The sequence below is a fragment of the Phyllobates terribilis genome, unplaced genomic scaffold (genome assembly GCF_046119375.1).
Source record: "Phyllobates terribilis strain yellow unplaced genomic scaffold, ASM4611937v1 Scaffold_1__5_contigs__length_1240528914, whole genome shotgun sequence".
Taxonomy (NCBI): Eukaryota; Metazoa; Chordata; class Amphibia; order Anura; family Dendrobatidae; genus Phyllobates; species Phyllobates terribilis.
In genome coordinates this window covers 956648840-956672268 of record NW_027362761.1, presented here as the reverse complement: position 1 = coordinate 956672268, position 23429 = coordinate 956648840, and the positions used below count along the sequence as shown (strand labels likewise).

The 23429-nt window shown below is 43.7% G+C and overlaps 1 protein-coding gene across 2 annotated transcripts in view; it reads right to left on the bottom strand.

Moving 5' to 3' along the window:
- Window positions 1-5635: 5635 nt before the first annotated feature.
- Window positions 5636-23429, bottom strand: part of SMAD1 (SMAD family member 1) — a 38731-nt gene continuing 20937 nt past the window's right edge. The window contains exons 3-7 of one of the 2 annotated variants that reach the window (XM_073642492.1): window positions 16390-16644; window positions 12215-12328; window positions 8780-9001; window positions 7879-8135; window positions 5636-6974 (exon numbers count right to left, since the gene is read on the bottom strand). In XM_073642492.1, the coding sequence (XP_073498593.1) occupies window positions 6831-6974; window positions 7879-8135; window positions 8780-9001; window positions 12215-12328; window positions 16390-16644 (992 nt within the window). In that variant the 3' untranslated portion in view covers window positions 5636-6830. Of the gene's footprint in view, window positions 6975-7878; window positions 8136-8779; window positions 9002-12214; window positions 12332-16389; window positions 16645-23429 lie in introns of both variants that reach the window. The other variant, XM_073642491.1, reaches the window with a different exon arrangement.

Sequence of the window (23429 nt, the reverse complement as noted above, 5' to 3'; positions counted from 1 at the left end):
ACTCAACTTTCCATTAATATGCTTGGATACAGCACTGTGTGAACAGCCAGTTTCTTTAGCAATGACCTTTAGTGGCTTACCCTCCTTGTGGAGTGTCAATGACTGCCTTCTGGACATCTGTCAAGTCAGCAGTCTTCCCCATGATTGTGGAGCCTACTGAAAACAGACTAAGGGACCTTTTTAAAAGCATTGGAGGCCTTTGCAGGTGTTTTTTTGTTAATTGTATAAGTTTACTGAGATAAATGACTTGATGAATATGGCTTAAAGCCAATGAAAACACAACATTAACAGAAATAAACACTTGAAATAGATCACTTGTTTACAATGACTATATAATATGAGTTTCACTTTTTGAATTGAAGAACTGAAATAAGTTAACTTTGAGGATATTCTAATTTAGTGAGAAGCACCTGTAAGTACAGAGATTGGTGGGGGATAGTGTTGAGCATTCCGATACTGAAATATCGGGTATCGGCCGATATTCGCGGTATCGGAATTCCAATACTTAATTCCGATACTTTTACAATATCGAATACCGGAATCGGAAGTTCCCATAATGCCTGCGCTCTGCAGTGTCTCTGAAGGATGACAAGCTGGATGGCAGCACTCAGCTGAGACCCAGCCTGTCATCAGAATGCCATCCCAGCGTGGGAGAATTCTCCTGATTGTTTAAAAGCCGGTGGGCGGTAAAAAGCCGCCGGCTTTTAAACAATCACACAGCCCCATACTGCTTCCCCGCAGCCTCCCACCCCGATCCTCCGCTCCCCTCGCCACCTCCCATCCCGATCGTAAGTTAGGACCGGGCAGGGAGCGCAGCACCAAGGAGCGGGGAGCGAAGGACCCGGGCGGGGAAGCCGGCAGTGAAAAGACTTCACCGCCGGCTTTCCCGTTCTGTGCTGCGCTTTCCCGCCGGTTATTTCAAATGAACAGCTGAGGTATCAGGTGATGCTGATCAGCTGTTCATTTGAAGTAGCCGCGGTGCCCTCGGAGGGTTCATGTGAGTTCATGCTTGACTGCATTAACTCACATGAACTTTCCCACGGTCGCACAGGTCAGCCTCACCTCCCAGACCCGTCATGATTGGTGTGTGCGCGGTGTCTGGGCAATGTCTGCGGGTGTGCGCGGTGTCTGGGCAATGTCTGCGGGTGTGCGCGGTGTCTGGGCAATGTCTGCGGGGTGTCTGGGCAATGTCTGCGGGTGTGTGCGATGTCTGCGGTTTTGCGCGGTGTCTGTGCGATGTCTGCGAGTGTGCGTGCAGGCAGACATAGGCCGATGTGACACTACTACTTCCATCGGCCTATGTCTGTCCCCCGTCCGCTCATGCCAGCAGGATCAGCTCGATGGGAGCAGTAGTTCCCATCAGCCTGATCCTGCTATATAAATTGCCCTACTGTGTCCCCAATAAATTTTAAATACATGTCATTGGTGGCCAGTGGCTGCCTGCAATAAATTAGTTCATACATTACCTGTCCCCGCCGATCGCCACCTAAAATAAAGTAAAAAATAAAAAACTACACCTATACTCACCTAGACACCTAATTTCCCGAAGCCATCGATCTCCTGTAATAAAATATAAAATAAACCACAACCTTATCCTTACCCCTCCGTAGTAGTCCACGAGTGTCCCACAAAGATCTCCAGTTCAGAGCAGCCACATAGAATGTGACCGCTCTGAACCGCTGCCGCCGCTAGAATGATGGGGCCGTAAAGCAGCCCCGTCATTGCATAAGCGGGTTCACCGGAGTTCAGGCAGCGCTGCTCCGGTTAGCTGCTTTACGGCCCCGCTGTATCGTGAGAAATTCCCACGGTACAGCAGTGCCGTAAAGGAGGTCTCCGGAGCTGCGCTGACTAAATGCACTCCGGTGACCTCAGTCAGTGGCTCCCGCTGCCGGGAGCGGACGTGTTCCCGGCAGTGTGAGCTTACAGCAGCAATGACAGCTGTCACATCTCCAGATGTCACAGCTGTGCATGGGAGATCAGCGCAGGAACGTGGACAGGTAACTATTTTTTTTTTTTTAGTAAACTAAGAATTAAATAAAATGGTGTGTTTTATTTCAAATAAATTATTTTTTTCTGGGTGTAGTGTGTGTTTTCTTTTTAACACTTTGTAGGTTAGTAATGGGGGTGTCTTATAGACGCCCATCATTACTAACCTGGGCTTCATGGCAGCTGGCGCCGACATGAACCCCAGCCCTATTACCCCCTGCCACCGCACCAGGGCAGCGTGGAAGAGCGAGGCTAAGTGCCAGAGTTGGCGCATCCTATGGATGCACCATTTCTGGGGCGGCTGACGGCTGGTGTTTCTAGCCTGGGAGGGGGCCAATATTCATGGCACCCTTCCTGGGCTATTAATATCAGCCCCCAGCTGTCTGCCTAGCCTTTGCTAGCTATTAAAATAGGGGGGACCCCACGTCATTTTTTGGGGGGGGGGGGTCCCCCATTTTAATAGCTAGTAAAGGCTAGGTATTCAGCTGGGGGCTGATATTAGTAGTCTGGGAAGCTCCGTGGGTATTACCCCCTTCCCAGGCTTCAAACATCTGCCCCAGCTGTCTGCTTAACCTCCGCTAGAGACTAAAATTATGGGGGATCCCACGCCAATTTTTTTTTTTAAATAAATCCTTTATTTTAACACTAAATGACATTTGAGGAGTTAATAAAGATGCAGTCCCTAAATTATTATTTATTTTTTAATTAATTTTTCCCAAAAATTTTGACGTGGGCTTTGCCATATTTTTGTATGCCAGCCAGGTACAGCATCCAGCTTCTATGAACGCGCCATTTTCCGGGGTGGCTGCGGACTGCAATTTGCAGCGGGGGGGGGGCAGAAAGCTTGGGTCTCCCTGCACTGCAGATTCCATCCCCCAGCTGCCTAGTTGTACCTGGCTGGACACAAAAATAGGGAGAAGCCCCACGTATTTTTTTTTTTTTTTAATTATTTCATGAAATTCATGAAATAATAAAGAAAAAAAGGGCTTCCCTATATTGTTGTGTCCGGCCAGGTACAAATAGGCATCTGGTGGTTGGGGGCAGCCCGTTCCTGCCTGCTGTACCTGGCTGGACACAAATATAATGCGAAGCCCCACATCAATTTTTAATTATTTCAGGAAATTCATGAAATAATTAAAAAAAAATTGATGTGGGGCTTCGCCCTATTTTTGTGTCCAGCCAGGTACAACTAGGCAGCTGGGGGCTGGAATCCGCAGCGCAGGGAGGCCCAAGCTTTCTGGGCCCCACCCGCTGCAAATTGCAGTCCGCAGCCACCCCGGAAAATGGCGCGTTCATAGAATCGCCATCTTCTGGCGCTGTACCCAACTCATCCAGGGCCCTGGTGCGGTGGCTCACTGGGTAATAAAGGGGTTAAGGCCAGCTTGGCATTATCAGCTGGCCCTAAGCCCGAAATTCATGGGGTCACGCCAATATTAGACATGACCGCCATGAATTTCTAGTAAAGTATTTAAAAAAAACACAACACCCAGAATAAAGTCCTTTAATTGAAATAAAGACACAATTCTTTATTGTTCTAAATTAAACCATACTTACCGTCACGCCCATTCCAGCTGAAGCCAACGATCTCCTGCAATAAAAGTAAAATAATAAAGCAACCTCATCCTTACCTTTCCATGGTTCCCACGATGGCTCCAGCTCTGCTACATCGAGATGACAGGCTGGACCGCAGCAGAACGCTGCCATCCAGCCTGTCATCCCGCGGACACTGAGAAGCGCAGGCATGCTTCCGCTCCTCAGCGTCTCTCTGTGACGGCATCCAGATGAGCCGACAATGAACTCGGCTCACCTCATGTACGTCACTGACAGCGTGGGAGAATTCTCCTGCACTCAGCACTTCAGCGTGAGAATTCTCCCACGCTGTCAGTGACGTGCATGAGGTGAGCAGAGTTCATTGTCGGCTCATCTGGATGCCGTCACAGAGAGACGCTGAGGAGCGGAAGCATGCCTGCGCTTCTCAGTGTCCGCGGGATGACAGGCTGGATGGCAGCGTTCTGCTGCGGTCCAGCCTGTCATCTCGATGTAGCAGAGCTGGAGCCATCGTGGGAACCATGGAAAGGTAAGGATGAGGTTGCTTTATTATTTTTCTTTTATTGCAGGGGATCGTTGGCTTCAGCTGGAATGGGCGTGATGGTAAGTATGGTTTAATTTAGAACAATAAAGAATTGTGTGTTTATTTCAATTAAAGGACTTTATTCTGGGTGTTGTGTTTTTTTTTTTTAACTTTCACTATGGGGTTAGTAATGGGGGTGTCTTATAGACGCCTCTCCATTACTAACCTGGGCTTGATGTCAGCTGGCATTAAAAGCTGACATCAACCCCAGCCCTATTACCCCACTGCCACCGCACCAGGGCAGCGTGGAAGAGCGAGGCTAAGTGCCAGAATTGGCGCATCCTATGGATGCGCCATTTCTGGGGCGGCTGACGGCTGGTGTTTCTAGCCTGGGAGGGGGCCAATATTCATGGCACCCTTCCTGGGCTATTAATATCAGCCCCCAGCTGTCTGCCTAGCCTTTGCTAGCTATTAAATTAGGGGGGACCCCACGTCATTTTTTTTTTTTGGGGGGGGGGGTCCCCCATTTTAATAGCTAGTAAAGGCTAGGTATTCAGCTGGGGGCTGATATTAGTAGCCTGGGAAGCTCCGTGGGTATTAACCCCTTCCCAGGCTTCAAACATCTGCCCCAGCTGTCTGCTTAACCTCCGCTAGAGACTAAAATTAAGGGGAACCCCACGCCAATAAATCCTTTATTTTAACACTAAATGACAAGTACAGTAATCACTGTCACTGTACTTCATATATATGTGACTGACATGTTTCTATCTAATCTATGTATGATTCTCTATTCCTTCTATTCTAAATTGTCGGGTACAGATGCTGAATTGCCGGCCGGCTTTTTTAAAGAGACGGTGCATGAAAACACTATTATTTTTTTAAATAAATCCTTTACACTAAATGACAAGTACAGTAAGCAACACTGTCACTGTACTTCATATATATGTGACTGACATGTTTCTATCTATCTAATCTATGTGTGAAGCTCTATTCTTTCTGTTCTAAATTGTCGGGGACCGGTGTATGCGCTGATGAATTGCCGGCTTTTCGCATAATACATTCTACATTATTCTTAGTAGTTTTACTTCATGTAGAATTAACCTACAAGGAAAGAAAGGGTTTATTTTCATTCCGATATTAGTGTCCCATTGACTTGCATTGGTTTCCGGTATCGGAATCGGCGATATCCGATACTCAAAAAGTATCGGTCCGATCCAATCCGATACGATACGATATTTCCTGATATCGGAAGGTATCGCTCAACACTAGTGGGGGATCAAAAAGAATCAGCAAGGTGAAGGGAGGAGAATCAGTTGATCTGACTGCTTGTAACTTTTTTTTGAAAAAAAAAAGGAAGTTTTATGCAAAAAAGACCTCTGAAGTGCACTGGGCTCTCCATCGCCAGGTCTTATACTTGCTTCTGGATTCCAATCAGTGAGGAAAGTGTTTTGTTGTATAGCGTTGTCAGCCATTTTCAAATAATGAGAGTTGAGCTGTTAGGCCCATGAATCTTTTACAAATCACAACAAGCAAACAGCATGAACGGTACCTGGAAGTAAAGAGTACATACCACACGAGTTATACAGGTAAGCAATAATGACAATTTATTTAAACTTCTAGTAGACAATATCTACTAGAATTGGAATAAAAGTACTCTCGGGAAGTACTACAGCTTAACTGTGAATATAAAAGAAAAACAAAAATAGTACAAAAAGTAACATCATAAAAAAGGGAAAAGAATAAGTTTGCAAGTGAGTAAACCTTGGATATTGAAATTAATCCAATTTGAGCGCTCAGCAAAAAGTGTTTGTTCAGGCCGTCAGACACTAGAGGAGGTGCAATATTTGAGGATTATTTTCCATGTCTTTTAGAACAAAATGCCTTCCCCTATATACTAGCAGTCAAATCCAAGATCTATGACAGCAGTAGTGTTACAATACAGGAAGGAGGGCATCTTCAACATCGCAAGTCCCCTCCAGCAGATAGTGAAGCGCACTAGCTAGAAGATCATGAAAAAGTGTAGGATACCAAGGCTGGTGCTGCAGAGAAGAAGAACACTTACACTCCATTCAGCCGACTGCAGAAAGTAGGAAAAGAAATAGATGTGCAGTACATGCACAACTGATGTTAAAAAAAATAAAAATTATAAAAGCCATCAAAGCAGTGCTCACATTTTAATATATTGTCCTAGTGAACCTCCTCAAACTGTTAAGGAAAAGAAAAATTCATCTAGTCCACCCCAACTATTCTTTATTACTCCTGGCAGGAAGAAGGGAAAGAATCGGTCTATATAAAACACTGTACAAACAGTAAGGAGCATCTCCTAACATCCTGACGGCAGTCTGGCCAGTACACAAAATAAGTAGTGTCAAGAGTTTTTCATGTGAAGCTACTGGGAAAATGGAACCGAATGACATTTTTCACTTTAATACCCCCCCCCCCCCCGCCAAATCTAGATCTCAGCCAGGAGGACGTTTGCCCCAGTTAATACTTTACATAGCATGGTTTTCAGTTACAACGCTATACTGTGAACTCAATCCAATTACAAAGAGGGGGGAGGGGGGTTAGCTGCTGAGAAGATTTAGCCACATATACAGGGACCCTCTTCCCCTTTCATGTTAAGAATTGGTCACAAACATCAAGTATTCGAGGCTCCTAAAGTGACGAGGAAAATATGAAAAATTGCATAATACAGTCCTCTTGCCAGTATGCGTGTCTAACATCCTTCAAGTACATGCACGGCTCCATATCATCCAGAAGTGTCCAGATCTAATTAGGAGACCGAGGAGATGGGATTATGGGGGGAGCCCATTTGAGTAAGTACTTTATCCAGCCACTGAAGTGGGCCATGCAGGTGAATCTCAATCCAGCAGGGGGTGCTGGTTACATCCTGGCGATGATACTCTGCACCCCAGCCCTGAAAATAAAGCAAAAATATATTAAAATTAATCCCTTCATTAGTGATGGATGTTCACACATGGACCTCTGCAAAGTTAAGAAGCAAGCCCAATACTTTATTACATTGTCAACCCGGAATATGTATTCTTGAGACAAACCGTACATGATCAATATGTAGAGTTTAAAAGGGACCCAGTCGTCCGATTCACACTGCTCAAACCATGGGCAGCATGAATCAGCCTGGTGGCGTGATTGAAATCCCACAGCGAGTAAAACCTATCCGGCTGCAAAGAAAAGTTTTTAAAGCTGGCCGGGGACCATGGGTAGAGACTTGACTAGTCAGCACGCCCACTGCTCTACTTGATTGACAAGTCTCTTCTATGCACACACGAGGAGATATCTGTCAATCACGTGCAGTAGGGTGGGGAGAAGCTGGCTGGTGTCTGCATCGGACTAGTCACATCTCTTGCTTTAGTCCCTGACCGGATTTTCAAACACTGCCAGTTTTTCCTCAACACTGGTGTTGCAGATCAAAACACAACTGGCTGCAATTGTGCAATCAGTGTCTAATTCATGCTGCCACTGGTCCAGACAGGATAAATTTCATATCACTTATGGCAAATCCACAAGATATGCCATGCACGTCTAGTACATGTGGGTTCGACCTCAAGGACCATCACCAGGATCTGACTGGTACCCAACCAGCAATGTTTGGAGAGGTGGTAAAAACATGCGTCAGCTCACACTGGAACCCCTAGGAGTGAAATTTGTTGCATTTACATCTTTTAATTTGACTATTGAAGGGATAAAACAGTGAGCATTACACACTTAATGAAGAAGTTGTGTTCATTTTACAGGTGTGAGGGAGTATACACTACAGTATCAGTGAACGTATATTAAGGCATAGCTTAGTGGTACTTTACCTTGACAAAACTCATCCGGATAGTGCACATCTTTGTTAGTTCATAGACCGTCTCAAAACCATGGTTCACAGACTGAGCTAAAAGCTGAGCAAACTCCTGGTTGTTGAATATCTTCAGGCTGCAACCGCTGGGTATCTTACAGACAGTGGTTGGGTGAAAGCCATGGTGATAGTTACAATTCCGGCTCTGGACAAAAATGCTGCTGTCACTCAGACACTCGGCGTACACTTCACCTCCAACGTAATACAAGTGAACACCTAGAAAAACAAGCACAGAACTCGTGTCCTACATGATAAATACACATCATAAACTATACATCTTTTCTGTATCCATTGTATATCTAAAGTCTAAAAAACAAACATTGCAGTCTAATCTTAACTAAAGAGTATGAAAGATAGTTGTATTTTCAATATGCAACTATTAAAAGAATAAAGGGCTATGGGAGCACTATCTAAAGCACCACAATAGTTTTTTTTTTTGTTTAATTGCAGCGCTGGAGTGGGGAAACTAATGTAAGGTTCCTTCCCCTAGTCATATACTTACCAGCCACCATGTTCTTCTGTTCTCAGCACCACTCCGGTCGGCTCCCCCCAACAGTTTTTGATCTGTGGATCGCGCTAGTGTTTGTTGGGGGATCTGAAAATTACAACTCAATGTCAGTGTAGGAGAGCCAGAACAAGGCTCTCAGACTTACATCGAGAGCTTGTGACCGTTACCTCTGACTTGTGGTTAGTCAGAAGTTCCGGTCACAAGATGGTGGAGTGGCACCGGAGCAGCGCTGGGAAGTACATGACTAGGGTCAGGGAACTTTGATTAGTAGCACCACTCCAGTGCTGAAACAATACAACACTGGAATAGTGCTTTAAATCATTTCACATCACTACTGCCCAATTAGACATACCTTTCCCAATATGCCTCCTAGTGTTCTCAATAGTGGAGTTGCGGTTAACATTCGACAAAAGCCCAAGACAAAATCTGTTCCTGTTGTTTGAAGGATCAGTGAAGCCATCCACCAAAACACTTGTGGAGGAGGCATGAAACGCTTCTCCAACGCGATTGTTCAGCTCATAATACACAATAGAACACCAGTGTTTTGGCTCCTCGTAAGCAACAGCTTGAACATCTGCAAGACAGACATCACATAATTATATGGCATGGGCACAAGCTACATCCGCACATACGTGTGTATGTAACCAGATACAATGAGAGGGCAGACGTGTATAGTCAAGGTGCACATTACATGTACGGGCTCCTTTACTGTAAAGCAGCATCATTGGGCTGTGCTCACAAAAACGTCATGTTTAGAGTATAAAAACAAAACAAAAAAAAGTACTGATCAGATTGTACTCTACACCAAGTAAGGGGCTCCTATACTTATTTGTATTTAACAGGACTTTAACAAGTAATTTGCCAAAGTGCTTGTCTCCATAACATCACCTTGTCCAGAAGAGATTTCAGGGGGGACAGATTCAGACCCTCTATATTATAGGATCACTGCGGACATTCAGTACCTGCACACTGTCACACACCGGCATTACTTAAAGGCCAAGTTTGCGAATTGCAAAAGAGCAAACGGTTAAATAATTACCCATCACCTGGTTTGTCCCATATGAGATACGGCCATCACCTTTCAGGCCTCATATACGGCATTCTAATATCCTGTGTATAAGCCTCCGATCCGGCCTGCAGGACAAGGAAAACACCTTTTATTATACTCCCCTACGGGGTGGTCAGGTCCGATGGACGTCACCGTCTTGGTCTGGTGCCTCCCCCTTTTGATGCCGTCCTCCTTCTGTGCTTTGCAAGAACGAGTCATCCACAGAGTGTTCCCCAGCTTCGCACTCCTGCACAGACGTATGTCTCTGCCCTGACTAGGCCAGAGTAAAGTACGCCTGCGCAGGGGTGCGATGCCAGGGACCCTGTATGGGTGACGTAGGAGCGAGTCATCCACACGAAGCACAGAAAGACGGCATCGCAGGAAGGGAGGCACCAGACCAAGACAGTGACGTCCATCGGACCAGACGTCCCCATAGGAGAGTATAATAAAAGGTGTTTTCCTTGTCCTGCAGGCCGGATCGGAGGCTTATACACAGGATATTAGAATGCCGTATATGAGGGCTAAAAGGTGGTGATCGCATCTCATATGGGGTAAACCCGGTGACCGGTTCCCTTTAAGAAAACTTATCAGCAAACAGCTGGTATGGCAGCAGCAAATCTAATCCATGAGGACACATTACCCATTTCTCAATTATGTGGCTCCCCTGAACATCCCACTGTAGATATAATTAATATGTGCCCGATTATTAAAGAAAGGGTTACTTAACTTTCACACATCAAGATACCAGTAACCATCAAGGCTACAGCTTTCTCAACATTTGTAAGAAACCCTGCCAGCTGGCAATTCTTCTGGGATGAATCATCCCTCTTGCAGAGATTTCTCACACAACTTCCTTACGTTTGCTATAAGTCATGCAGAGCAGGTGTGATGTGTCTCTGTTCCCAGCAAAGGCCAACAATGGAAATCACCCAACTCCACTGACAGGATGCAGCTTGTTAAATGTAACCTCTGCAGACCATGTCTGGCAGTGTAGGCTGTCCAAACCCCGATCCAACACTTCCAGAAGGGCACACATTAGAAACAATTGGGGGTTCAGGTCCCCCTAAGATAGAACCAACAAGAATGTGCCAGCAAGCAAACCACAGCAGCCTCAGAAATTATTAGTCGTATTATTAGTTTTACTGCATTTCATCTTAAGATGGAAAATACTCACCTCCTCGACGGGGGCTGTTCCAACGATGTCAGCACTGTATATAGGAGCTGCCGCCTGACATGATGCGACTTAGGAGCTGCCGCCTAAATCAGTGGCTGCTGATGGGCTACAGCGCTCATACTTCTCTCGTCCAAAACAGTTTCATCCAAGAGGAGTGCGAGTACTTTTCCAAGTAGTGGTTAAGCCCCCTTTAAAGCCTTGTTCACAGAGTGTAGGGTTGTGTTTTTTTTTTTTTAAACAATCTGCAACAAAAACCTATTTGAACACAACTTAAACCCATCAGTGTGGGGCTGGGACAGTAGGATAGGGTTGTGTGCCAGGCTTCTATTCATATTGCCGAGCTAGTCCTAGCACCGCATGCCTCGGGAGCACATTGCCTATCCAGTGCGGCCTCTTTAAATGGGAATTTTAAATGAAACAATTACCAAGAAGCTCTGAGATGAGAGAGAAGAGACAAATATAGCAGCAAATGCCATGCAAGAAGCAATGTGTCTGACTGCTGTAAAGAAAGCTGTGTATTTGTGGGACCGAGAAAAGACAGACTAAGTTTTAACAGCATGGCAGTATGGAGGAGAAGGATAGTTTATCAGTTCTCCTGTGTGAACATGCCCTTCTCTACAGTGCCACGCGTACAGGAACAAAGCTCATGAGATCCGCGGTATTGAGCCACATGTGAAAAAGGGAAGTAGAGAGTTCCCACGGGAAGTTCCTAAAACAGGAGAAAAAAACTAGCAAAACTGAAAATGTCAATGGTGTAGTGCACTGAACCTGCCAGCACAGAAAGGTGGCACTCAAGCTCTTTTACACAAGTGTTGGCCAGTTACCTTAATGTTATTTTATTGTAATTACAAGTGTGTCTTCACACAATAGCGAGAAAAAAATATTTTCCATAGTTTTTCCTGGTGTGTGATGTTAATGCTTGTTTTTCCACCAATGTCTGCTTCAAAATACTGCATTGGAAGCCATTCGAAAAACTGCATGTGTGAATCCAGCCTAGTTCTCAGCCTGCCTCTACCTACAATGACAGGCTGCCATGTATACACAGCTTGTCAGTCACCTACCCAAAGGAGGGCACTGCAAAAATACAGAAAAAACAGCCTAAGTTGGCATTGCCAGGAGATTTCCAGTAGCCAAAACAACTTTTGGTGCAGTTTTGGCTACACTGAGTATACAGGACAGTATATCAGCTGACCATGCCACTTTGAGATTCTTTTGCTAAACGTCAGCCTGAAACGCGCAGCACGTGATTAGTTTTTCACAACTGCAGCTTTTCAAGTAGCACGCTTCCCATTCCTTTATGGGAACAGTCGGGACAGTGCGAGTTTTCTCCTCGGTTGTTATGTAAACAAGGAAATGGTTGATATGGCAATCACTCCAACGAGTGTACTGCTTGCAGAGCGTTTTATCAACATATCGAGTGTTTTCCTGTTTAAACAATACTTGCTCAATGACAAGCTGCTGGGATTTCTAGGCCAAAACAGTGACTGCTGTCTAGGATTTAGTGAGCAGGCACACACTTTACAGCTATAAACACTGCCACCACTGCTCGGCAGTGGCCCGCTCACCTGCTCGATTTATTTCTTGAGTGATGGGAGGCACCATCATGTTTGTGTCCATCGGCTGAGAGTTCTCCTGGGTCATCTGATCTTCAGGAGGCATGTAAGCTGGAGGAGGGGTGTCTGCTGAAAATAAAGAAAAAAAAAAAGAAGAATCGCAAAACATTTTATTAAGTGCTCTTGTACACTAAATGGTCAGACTACCTAATGGTAACGGAAAAAAAAAAAAAAAAAAAAAAAGTAACCCCCAATAAAAAAAAAAAAAAAAAAAGTAACCCCATATAAAAAAAAAAAAAAAATTGTCTGCAGTCACATGACGACAACATATCATCCCAGGAAGCTCTGCAGGACTAGCAAAGTATTGGAGAGGCACCTGCAGGGAATTTCTAAGATGGGCATCAATAACCTTAAGTGTTCTCCCTGTTAAAAAAGTCTGGTAACTAACCTCACAAATCTATTCAACTGCAAATAAATCTGCATTGGGCTGACTATCTCAGCAGTGTTACTTGAGTAGCACACAATTAAATAGTGCGACAATGGTCACAAAACAAAACTTCATTTTGTTAAAAAGGGGGAGAGAGCAACTATATATTATATAGTATCCATCCACACACACACACACACACACACCTTACGCCAAAGTTCTACACCCAAATATCCAGAAAGAAGATATTGTGGGAAGTCAATAATGCATGCGCTATTAAAGCTATATCTCATACATACAGCGGGTGAAATAAAGTATTGAACGCGTCACCAATTTTCTAATTAAAAATATTTAAGAGGTGCTATGGACATGAAATTCTCACCAGATGTTGGTAACAACCCATCCCATCCACACAGGCAAAAATCAAACCAAAGATGTCTGTAAATTAAGTTACATGTAATAATGAGAAATGACAAAGGGAAAAAGTATTTAACACCTGAAGAAAGATGCGTAAAATGCCATGGAAAGTCATGACACCAGCTGAAATCTAATTAGAAAGCAATCCTGCCACTTAGTGAAAGAAATAAGAAATCAGGTAAACCAGCTGGTATTATGTGGCACCTTGGTAATGAGAGACTCATGGCAACCTCTCAATGCTACAGTAAAACCAGTGAGCGGTCTCAAGACCTTTGCAACCTTATTGTTGCAAAACATATTGATTGCATTGGTAACAGAAATTTTTCTAAACTACTGAAGGTTTCAGTGATAACTGTTGGGGCCATAATTTAGAAGTGGAAAGAACAGCAATTCTCCATTAACTGGCCACAACCAGGTGCTCCTGCAAAATTTCAGACAGAGGAGTGCAAAAAATTATAAGAGTTGTCCAAGATCCAAGGTCCACCTGTGAAGAGCTACGGAAAGACCTAGAATCTGCAGGTACAACTGTTAGAAAGAAAACTATTAGTAATGCACACAACTTCCATGGCCTGTGTGCACGCTCACCACGCAAGACTCCATTGCTGAAAAAGAAGCATGTTCAAGCGATTTAAAAGTTTGCTCAACATTTAGACAAGCCAGTGAAATACTGAGATAATATAGTCTCGTCAGATGAGATCAAAATTGAACTCTTTGGATGCCATAATACACTGTTTGGAGGCCAAAAGGCACTGCATATCACCCCAAAGACACCATACCAACAGTGAAGGTTGGAGGGGGAAACGTTGTGTGGGGCTTTTCTCAGCATACAGAACTGGCAAACTTCACATCATTGAAAGAAGGATGAATGGACAAATGTAGAGACATTCTTGAAAATAAATCTGCTGCCATCTACCAGGATGGACATTTCAGCAAGACTATAATCCCAAATACACAGCCAAGGAAACTCAATTAATTTCAGAGAAAGAAAATAAAACTGCTAGAATGGCACAGCCAATCACCTCATCTGAATCCAAGTTCATAGAAAAAGCCCACAGAAACTTCAGGATTTGAACGAGTGTTTGTGTGGAAGAATGGGCCAAAGTCACACCTAAGCAATGTATGTGACTAGTTTCCCCACACAGAAGTCTTGAAGCTGTCATCACCAACAAAGGCTTTTGTGTGAAGTATTAAATACATTTCAGTAAGCGTGTTCAATACTTTTTCCCAGTTTTATTTCTCATTATTGCACAACTTAATTTATGGACATCAATGGTTTGATTATTTTGCCCGAGTGGATTGGATGGGTTGTTACCGACATCTGGTGAGAATTTCATATCAATAGCACCTTTAGAATACACCCGGGTGGGTTGTGAGCCGAGAAATATGTGGACCGTGACAATTTTTTGCATTTTAGCTGGTTTAACAATACATATTCAAGTTAGTTATATAATCAATATGGTCTTAAAGGAGAAGACTCAGATTTAGTTTGAGGGTATTCACATACTAATTGGAGTAAGGGTTTAGAAATTACAGCCCTTTAATTTGTAACTGCCTATTTTTAAAAGGGACCAAAAAGGTAATTTGGCAATCTCAGGCTTTTTAATGGGCTGCATGGGCTATTCCCTAATTAATCTATCAATTAAGCAGGTAAAAGGTCTATAGCAGATTCCAGATGTGGCATTTGAAAGCTGTTGCTTCAGAGAGAGCAGAAATGTTAGGAGTGGCCAAATGAACAGTTTGGTACATTCTGCAAAAAAAAAAAATGCACTTGTGAGCTTGGAAATGAAAAAGGCCTTTACGTCCATACAAGCCAACAGTGGTGGATGATCACAGAATCCTTTTCAAGGTGAAGAAAAACCCATTAACAACATCCACCCAAGTGAAGAACACTCTCCAGGAAGTAGGTGTTTCAGTATCCAAGTCTACCATAAAGAGAAGACTTCATGAGAGCAAATAGAGGGTTCACCAATGTGCAAACCATTAATCAGTCTTAAAATAGGCTATTCTGGCTTGTCTCTTTCTGTCCCAGTACTGGGCTGGCTTTTTTAGATGTTTTTTGGCATTCTTTGGGCAAATGAAACGAAGATCAACCTGTACCAAAATGATGGGAAGAAGAAAGTATGGAGAATGCTTGGAATGGCTCATGATCCAAAGCTCACCACATCCTCTGAAAAGTATGATGGGGAATGTGTGATAGCATGGGCATGTATGGCTTCCAATGGTACTGGGTCACTAGCGTTTATTGATGATGTGACTGAAGACAGCAGCTGCTGGATGAATTCTGAAGAGTACAGGGCTATGCCCTCTGCTCAGATTCAGCCAAATGGAGCAAGGTTAATTGGACGGCGTTTCACACTACACAATGACCCAAAACTCCTGGGTTGCAGGTCTCAGAAAGGCAAAGCAGAGGAATATTCTGCAATTAGCGAGTCAGTCACCAGATCTCAACCCCATAGAGTAGCATTTCACATGCTTAAGACAAAATTTGAGGGAGAAAGATCCACAAACTGAAGTCAGCTGCAGTAAAGCATCACAAGGGAGGAAACCCAGCGTTTGGTGACGTCCATGGCTTCCAAACTTCAGGCAGTCATTGCCTGCAAAGGACTCTACAAAGTATTACAAATGAACATTTTCATTGTGATAAGGTAACTTGACCAAATTACTTTTGAGTCCCGGAAAGGAGGAGGCTTTGTAGAGAAATGTTTGCAATTCCTAAACATGTCACGGGATATTTTTGTTCAACACCTTTAATTAAACCTGAAAGTCTACACTTCAAATTTATCTCAGTTGTTACAAAAAAAAAAACCCCCAAAAAACCATAAACACACACGTCATACCCTACAACCATAATGTCGGCCTATTTTTTTTTTTTTTTTTTTTAAAGCCTAGCAATACAAGCTTACAGACAACAGAAAAACAACCCAAAGTCACGTGTGGGTAATACTTAGTGGATGATTGATGCGAGACCTGTAATTATCTGGCAAATAACTGGTATCCTCAAAGTTTGATTTTGTCAGTTTTTCTGTTTTTAGTTGTCCCCTTTGCATCATGGAAAATGTCTTTGTCATTAGCCAATCAATTTCCAGTCTGTCAATTGACCTCTGCCCTTCAGAAAGACTGTGCACCTGGGCTATTCATAAGACCTACAGATACTACTGTATTCCACAAGCTCTACCTTCAGCGGACTGCTTCTTGCCACGATTTACTACCAAGAAAGATTTTACTCTGCTTTTTCACTCGAAAATCAAAAACAAAATTTCAGACACCGACAATTCCTCCCCCCAAAAATAATTTCCAAACCAACACACTTAACAGGGCATTGAGAGGACATGAAGGTACGTACCTGGGATCTGGAAAGGGCTTCCAGGATCAGAGCTTGCTGGAGAATGAGGGTAAGTACTGCTGCTGCCGGGGGAGTTCGGGTAGCTGCTGTTAGGCGAATGGGGAAACGGGTGGCTGTTTGGCTGCTGGAAAGAATCTGGAAACGTGGCATTGTGTGGCATGTGTGGCTCAGTGGGCTCCATTGTTCGAAACTGAGCCAGGAGACTGTGTTGCGGGTTGTACTCGCTGTGTCTTGGAACAAGCACTGGAGGGAGAACTAAAAGGAAGCAAAAAAAGTAGAATGTTAGGGTGTCCCATCACATTAGCATTCTAGTGAGCTCTAAAACCTAAAATACAAACAGCATTTCTTAAAACTTCTATTTGGAAGTATTAAGCTGCATAGCTAAAGATGTCTGAAACATTATGCAAGAGGAGAGGGGGATGGGTAGAGCAGCGCAACCTGCAAAATGTTGAGACATGCAAGTTGCTGAAAATCAACTTAGACGGTTATGATACAACTCCAAAGGTGACGGCAGCCCTTTTCCCCATTTTCCTGCCGCTGCTATCAAAGAAGAAGGAAGAAATATTACTGCTTCAGCCCTGGAGTGTTGCCACGACCCTAGTATTCTATTCCCCAGCCGCAGTCTTCAGCTCTTCCCGGCGCTGCTCCGATCCAGATCAGTCATCTTGTGACCGCAGCTTATGGCTGATCAGAAGTCAGAGGAAATGGTCACAATGTAAGACAGAGCCCCGTTCTGGCTTCAATCTGGCTCTCAGACTTACACTGAGTAAAGACCTCCGGCTTGACCGGCAAACACTGGATGAATCTGGCAGCCCCCCCAATGTCACGTCGACAGCCCTGCAGCTAATCACTGAGCTCAGGGGCTCTCCCAATGTAGATTGGGTATTGTGATGTATCACCACTAGACCCAGAGAGCAATTAAAAAAAGGTCAGTTTAATAGTTGGTAGTGAGCCTATGGTAAAAAAGAAAAAAAAGGTTGTTTTTTTTTTTTAAAGGGCACAACTCCTTCAATGTTCATCTCCACGTCACTTGTACAGATGACAGAAACCATACATTTCTATGTGAACCATTTAGAAAAAAAATTAAATTAAAACCATGTTGCTCTCAGTGGCCAATATTTACATAAATTATCTTGGACTAGGTTTTGCAGAAGGTTTAACTAGTCCAGCAATTCCTGAGGCTCCTCTCTAAGGTCTGCGAACTACAGTAATCTCTATGTACACTATTCCCATCTGGGTTTAATGGGACCAGGAAAGACCTGATGTGTTAAAATACTGCCGAATTGTATAAAACTGGAGGTGTAGAAGAGAACAGCTATAATTTCATATAGCAGCTGATGTATAATTTTGCATTTATAGCCAAACCACCATACAGGTGAAAAAGGACAGCCCTAAAACAACATTATGAAGACAGGCATTACATAACTATCCACCGTACAGTCAGCCGTGTGTGGAAAACCAGTGACCATAACACCTGTATGAAAGCACACAGATTCCCAGGCTGCAGGTCTATGGAGCGGTGGGACCTTAGACTATACAGTATGGAATACACGTACCAATGTCTGCAGCCCATAACGTCCCAATATATGACAATTTAGCTGCATTCACACTGAACTGGTAATAAACTTCTGATGCAAGTTACTACCAGTTTTACTCTTTGTACTTCGTCCCAAACATCTTAAAAAAGGAAGCCTGTCAGAACAAAAATGACAAACCAAGCATAGCCGCTCGGTGGCGAAGCAGAGCAGTTCAGCGCAGCACACCTTCCCATCTTCTTGTTTCCATCCATCTCCACTCTTGCAAAGCCCAATTGTTAAGCAAGGAACAGGAGGATGGAGATAGCTGCAAAATAAGTAGGTGGGAAGGTGCACTGAACTGATTGACCACGCCAAGGGTGCACCATAGTGCCTGTGCTTGGTCTGGTCATTTGTGCTGACTCCTTTTAATCCTTCATCAGGTTTTGTATCAAAAGACCAATATCTTAAGAGATCCTAAACATCAGTGGTCATAGCCTTTGACTGGGCGCTGTAGCCCCATTTGACATTTCTTGGCCACAATCGAACATTTTCAGCACTATTCTTACTGGCAAAAATACTGCAATCCTGGAAGGATAGCAAAATGGGCGGTACAAAACAACCAACCTTTTATATTGCCGAAGCCAGAAGTGTAGAGGAAAAAGGGTCTGGCATATAATGAGCCAGTGCTCTTCAAGAGGTCGGTGTCAAAGCCATGATGTCCTTCGCTTGTGAACAGGGTCTCCAGAGCTCAATTCTAAAGCATTGGTAAAATTTCTGAACAGAGAAGTCTTGAGAAGGAAAAAAAAAAAAAAAAAAAAAAAAGGCTCCATATTTCTGCAGACCACAGGGGTTCTTTTACCCCAGCCTAAACACACACGCCCAGATAAAACACACCCCGCCACACCAACAATACCGCCATTAAGGATGGAGTAAAAACAACAAAATAGGCCATGTTAGGCTGCCATCAACACCATGGATCCAGCTGCTTGGAGCATCTGTGGTCTACTCTGGACCCAAAGCCATGAGGTTCTTTGGACAGCTCACCACTGAGGCCTGCGACTGGCTGAAGCATTGGAGGTTTCTGATACGCCATTTAAGTCATCTGATCGGTGCAGCCAATCACAGGCATAAGCCATCTGGTAACCAAAGAATGGTAAAACCATAGCTTAGATTCATCCAAGCAATTCCAAATTTCTGGCATAAAATCACTTTGAAAATTCACAACGTATTTTGCGCAACTAGGAGTTAAGCAAAAAAAAAAAAAAAAAATTGTGACTTGCCATTTAAGTCAGTTTTTCATAGCTCAACCAAAATGTGCAGATCTAGGGCTTGATGCCACAGCTCGTCTAATTCGTGACAAGTTGTGGTGTTCCCCATGGCATGGCGCAAGACTGTGCATGCTACTTTTAAGATGCTCCTGATTCATGAAGAGTGACTCCACCACACACCCTCAACAAGGCCAGTGAGAATAATAGCAGATCTTTTGTGAATCGTGTGGTGAGAAAAAAAAAAAAAAAAAGTGTAATCACTTATTTACTAATTTTATATTCCAACACCAATTCCTTTCTTCAATGACATTTTCAAAGAATTAAATAATTATGAATTATTATTTAATAATTTTTATTATGAAACAACTTCACTTTTGAAGTGATTTTCTGCGAGAAATAAATTATATACTCATACATACATTATATATTTCACACACAGTTATGAACATGTTGCGGAATATTAGCGCTACAGATTTGGTTACAAATGTGCGTGCATTACTTGCAGATTTCACACTTTTCCATTTACTAAGCATTGGATACGGTGAAGACTGCAATGAAATGCAGCATAAGGCCTCATCCAGACATCAGTGTTGCATCTGTTTTTTTCCACAGATTTAAAATGCAACTATTATAAATCTATGGTGCCATTATTTTTTCTGGCAGCACGGGGGGGGGAAAAAAAAAAAAAAAAAAAAGCCGATAAGTCTACCAGTCTGAAAAAAAAACAAAAAAACCCCCAAAAAACACTGCACACGGATGGCATCAGTATTCTGTCCATGTTTAACATTGCAAAGTATAGGAGAAGCTTTGCAATTTAGCTTTCCCATCCGTGGAAAAACAAAAAAACACCGACGACACTGATGGTAAGAACAGACATGCCCAGGCGTTGTAGGGAGGTCATACAGGCACGTTGAGGCCACACACAATACTGAGCCTCATTTTGACTTGTTTTAAGGACATTACATCAAAGTTGGATCAGCCTGTAGTGTGTTTTTCCACTTTAATTTTGGGGTGACTCCAAATCCAGGCCTCCATTGGTTAATAAATGTGATTTCCATTGATGATTTTTGTGTGATTTTGTTGTCAGCACATTCACCTTTGTACAGAACAAAGTATTCAATGAGAATATTTCATTCATTCAGATCTAGGGTGTGTTATTTGAGTGTTCCCTTTATTTTTTTAGCTGTGTATTTTAGAAGTCAGTCCAAAAGGGACACGGACTCCAGAGCCTTGCTTTCATTGCAGAGTTGTATCAATATTGAACACTGTTCCACGATTTTGCATGGACCACGCAGTCCACAGAAAATCTTGCAACTGTGAAAAGCATTGGCACCTCACAATCGCATTGAGGATGGTGGTGGGTTGTGAAGAGGGGGAGCTCCTGCACACCTTTCTAAATGCAGCATTTAGAGGGTTAAACAGCTAGTGATGGTGCTGGCACCAGCACTGGCTGTTACTGCTGGAGCTCAGCAGTCCGTTAAATCGAGCTTCTGCTCTGACTGTGCTTGGCACAGTTACTGTGTGTGCGCGAATTCTCACCTGGACATTCCAGTACATCCATTTGAAGGGATCTAGGATGCGGTCAATTTGAGTCGCAACCATCATACTTGCGCTAAATGCACCTGAATTTCAGCTGTCTAAATGAGGCTGAAGAGTGGCCTTTTCACACCTAACAGCAGCAGCAAAAGCCAAGTAGAACTTCAATTCGGTGACCACTGCGATATGGCCGTGACTCCATGGAAGCAGTTCTACCAATGTTCCTCACTACCGCTTCCATCAGAAACCATTACTGCCACACAACGGTAAAGACAAGGGGGTTTGCAGTACAACTCTTAATGGAAGACGACCTGTACATTATACCCCCCCCCCCCCCCCCCACACACACACCCACCCAAAAAAAAAAAAAACAACCACACATAGCCAAACAGATACACTGCCAAGATCCAGGAGAAAACAAAGGCATTACTCGCCATCATTGACCTTCATTTCTTGGAAGCCTCCAGAGATTTGTGCACCACTGCATTACGTTAATTGTCTCACAAGCTAGGCAGTCTGAAATAAAAGTTCTGCAAAACTACAGCTAATAAAATGAGGAGATCCGGCCAGAGATTTGCTCAGAAAATGTGCTCAGTAGTGGATGTATTTAGTAGGCACGGTGTGTCCTGCCATACACCGCTGCAGTGCCATCCCCTCAGACTGGCCTCCAGCTTTTGTAGACATTTTATTGTGTTACGCTTCCCTGAAATGTTTATATTATGTCTAGATGTGTAAACTGGAGAAAATCCTGGAGTGACCAAACTGCACGAGGTTCCAAAACTAGTAGGGCTACACCTATACATTGTGTTCGGAGAGAAGATAAAATTGCTTTTCCCGTCTACATAATGTGGATGCAGATACCAGTGAAAATTATCCTGAAATAAAACACTACTAGGGAGAAAAAAATATTATAAGACATGCAATACTGAACAAGTAGCAATGTTCGATCCGGTTACATGTACAGAATGTACAGAAGATTGTCTGCATTGCAACTGGGCGATACAGTTTTATGAGAAGTCTGATCAGAACTCAGTCAATGTTGTCCCTTAAAGTGCTATTAGCTGATCTAGAAAGTTCCTGGCTGGTGTTGTCTTCATGCACATGTCCATCTGAGAGAAACATCTGAAGGCCAAGCTGATTTAGAAGAGGTAAAGCTGTAGCAGCCGCCCGGGCAGCGTGTTTATGTCTGCTTCTAGCAGAGCACTAATACCATGGGAGCGGCCGAGCGCAGCAGCTGGGAGGATGCACAGTTGGTAAGCTCATATCATGGACAGGAGACAATGAAGCAGGAAGGAAAAGCAAGGGAGGCGGCTCAACACCAAAGGAATACAACAGCATGGAAAAAGGTGGCAACGCGTGCACAGTAATTACAATTGGGGTTAGCAAAAGTTGAATTTTTGCACAGAGCATAAAGAGCTATACTATATAATTGCCTTACATTCTAGCTTGTTATGCTGAATAAGCTACCTTTTATTATAGCTGTGTGGGACCTCAGCAGCTAGTACCTGTATAAAACCTCCAGGCATGGAGCAGTAGCTAAGGATGCTTTCACATCGTTTTTTTCCCCACATTGGTCCTGTCGGGGCTTACATCCGGACCACCCTGCAAAAACGAGATTTGGGTGCATGCGCCAACGGGGCCATTGACTACAATGGTACCAACAGAGTGAGCGTGCACTGTGTCGTGCATCATTTTACGGATTATACATCTACTGGATACAGACACCAAGAAGCAGTCTATTATGTCTGAGTGTCCGTCTCCAGTAGGCGTATAGGCCCGAAAGTGATGCACGTCAGAGCACATTCGTTCTGTCAGCACCATTATATTTTATGGCCCTGTCGGCACATATGTCTGGATCCTTTTTGCAGGAGGGGGTGCTGAGTGGGGGTTTCGGACGCAAGCCCTAACGGAACCAACGAACATGTGAAAAAAAGCAGTGTAAATGCACCCTAAGGCTCTATTCACATCCATGTTACCCATCACACTTGGCCAAGAGTACTGGTCAAATGAAGACCTGATGGATCCAATTATAGTCAATGAAATCCGTAAGGAACTAATGGCTTCAGTCATGTGATAGATCTGCTGTTGCCATTAATTTTTGTTCTGTTTTGTCATAGTTTCTCCGCTTCCGACTTTTAAAAAAAAAAAAAAAAAAAATGCAGATGTGATGCGATTCTCCATTCAAAGGAGATAGAAGAATATGACTATTTATTATCTTAAAACACTACGAAAAATGTGAAAATTATCAGGACAAAGTGGATTTGTTGTTACTTTACAGTGGTGGCCTAAGAAGAGAGAATTTAGGAGGCTTGATTTTGCTGACAGATCCCCTTCAAGAGGTTGTCCACTACTATACAAAAATGTCCCAATATATGTAAACAGTGGAGATAAGGGTTTTTGTAAAGCCCCAGTCTCACATCGCGAGATCGCTGCCGAGTCAAGGTTTTGGTGACGCAACAGCGACCTCACCAGCGATGTCGCTATGTGTGACACTTTGCAGCGATCAGGCCCCTGCTGTGAGGTCGCTGATCGCTGCAAGGTGTCCTGGACCATTTTTTGGTTGTTACCCTCCCGCTGGTCAGCACACATCGCTGGGTTTGACCAGCGGGAGCAGCGATCAGGCTGGTAACCATGATAAACATCAGGTTACTAGGGGCACACGCGCACTTAGTAACCCGCTGTTTATCATGGTTACGAGCCTGCTAAAGTGAGCGGTAAC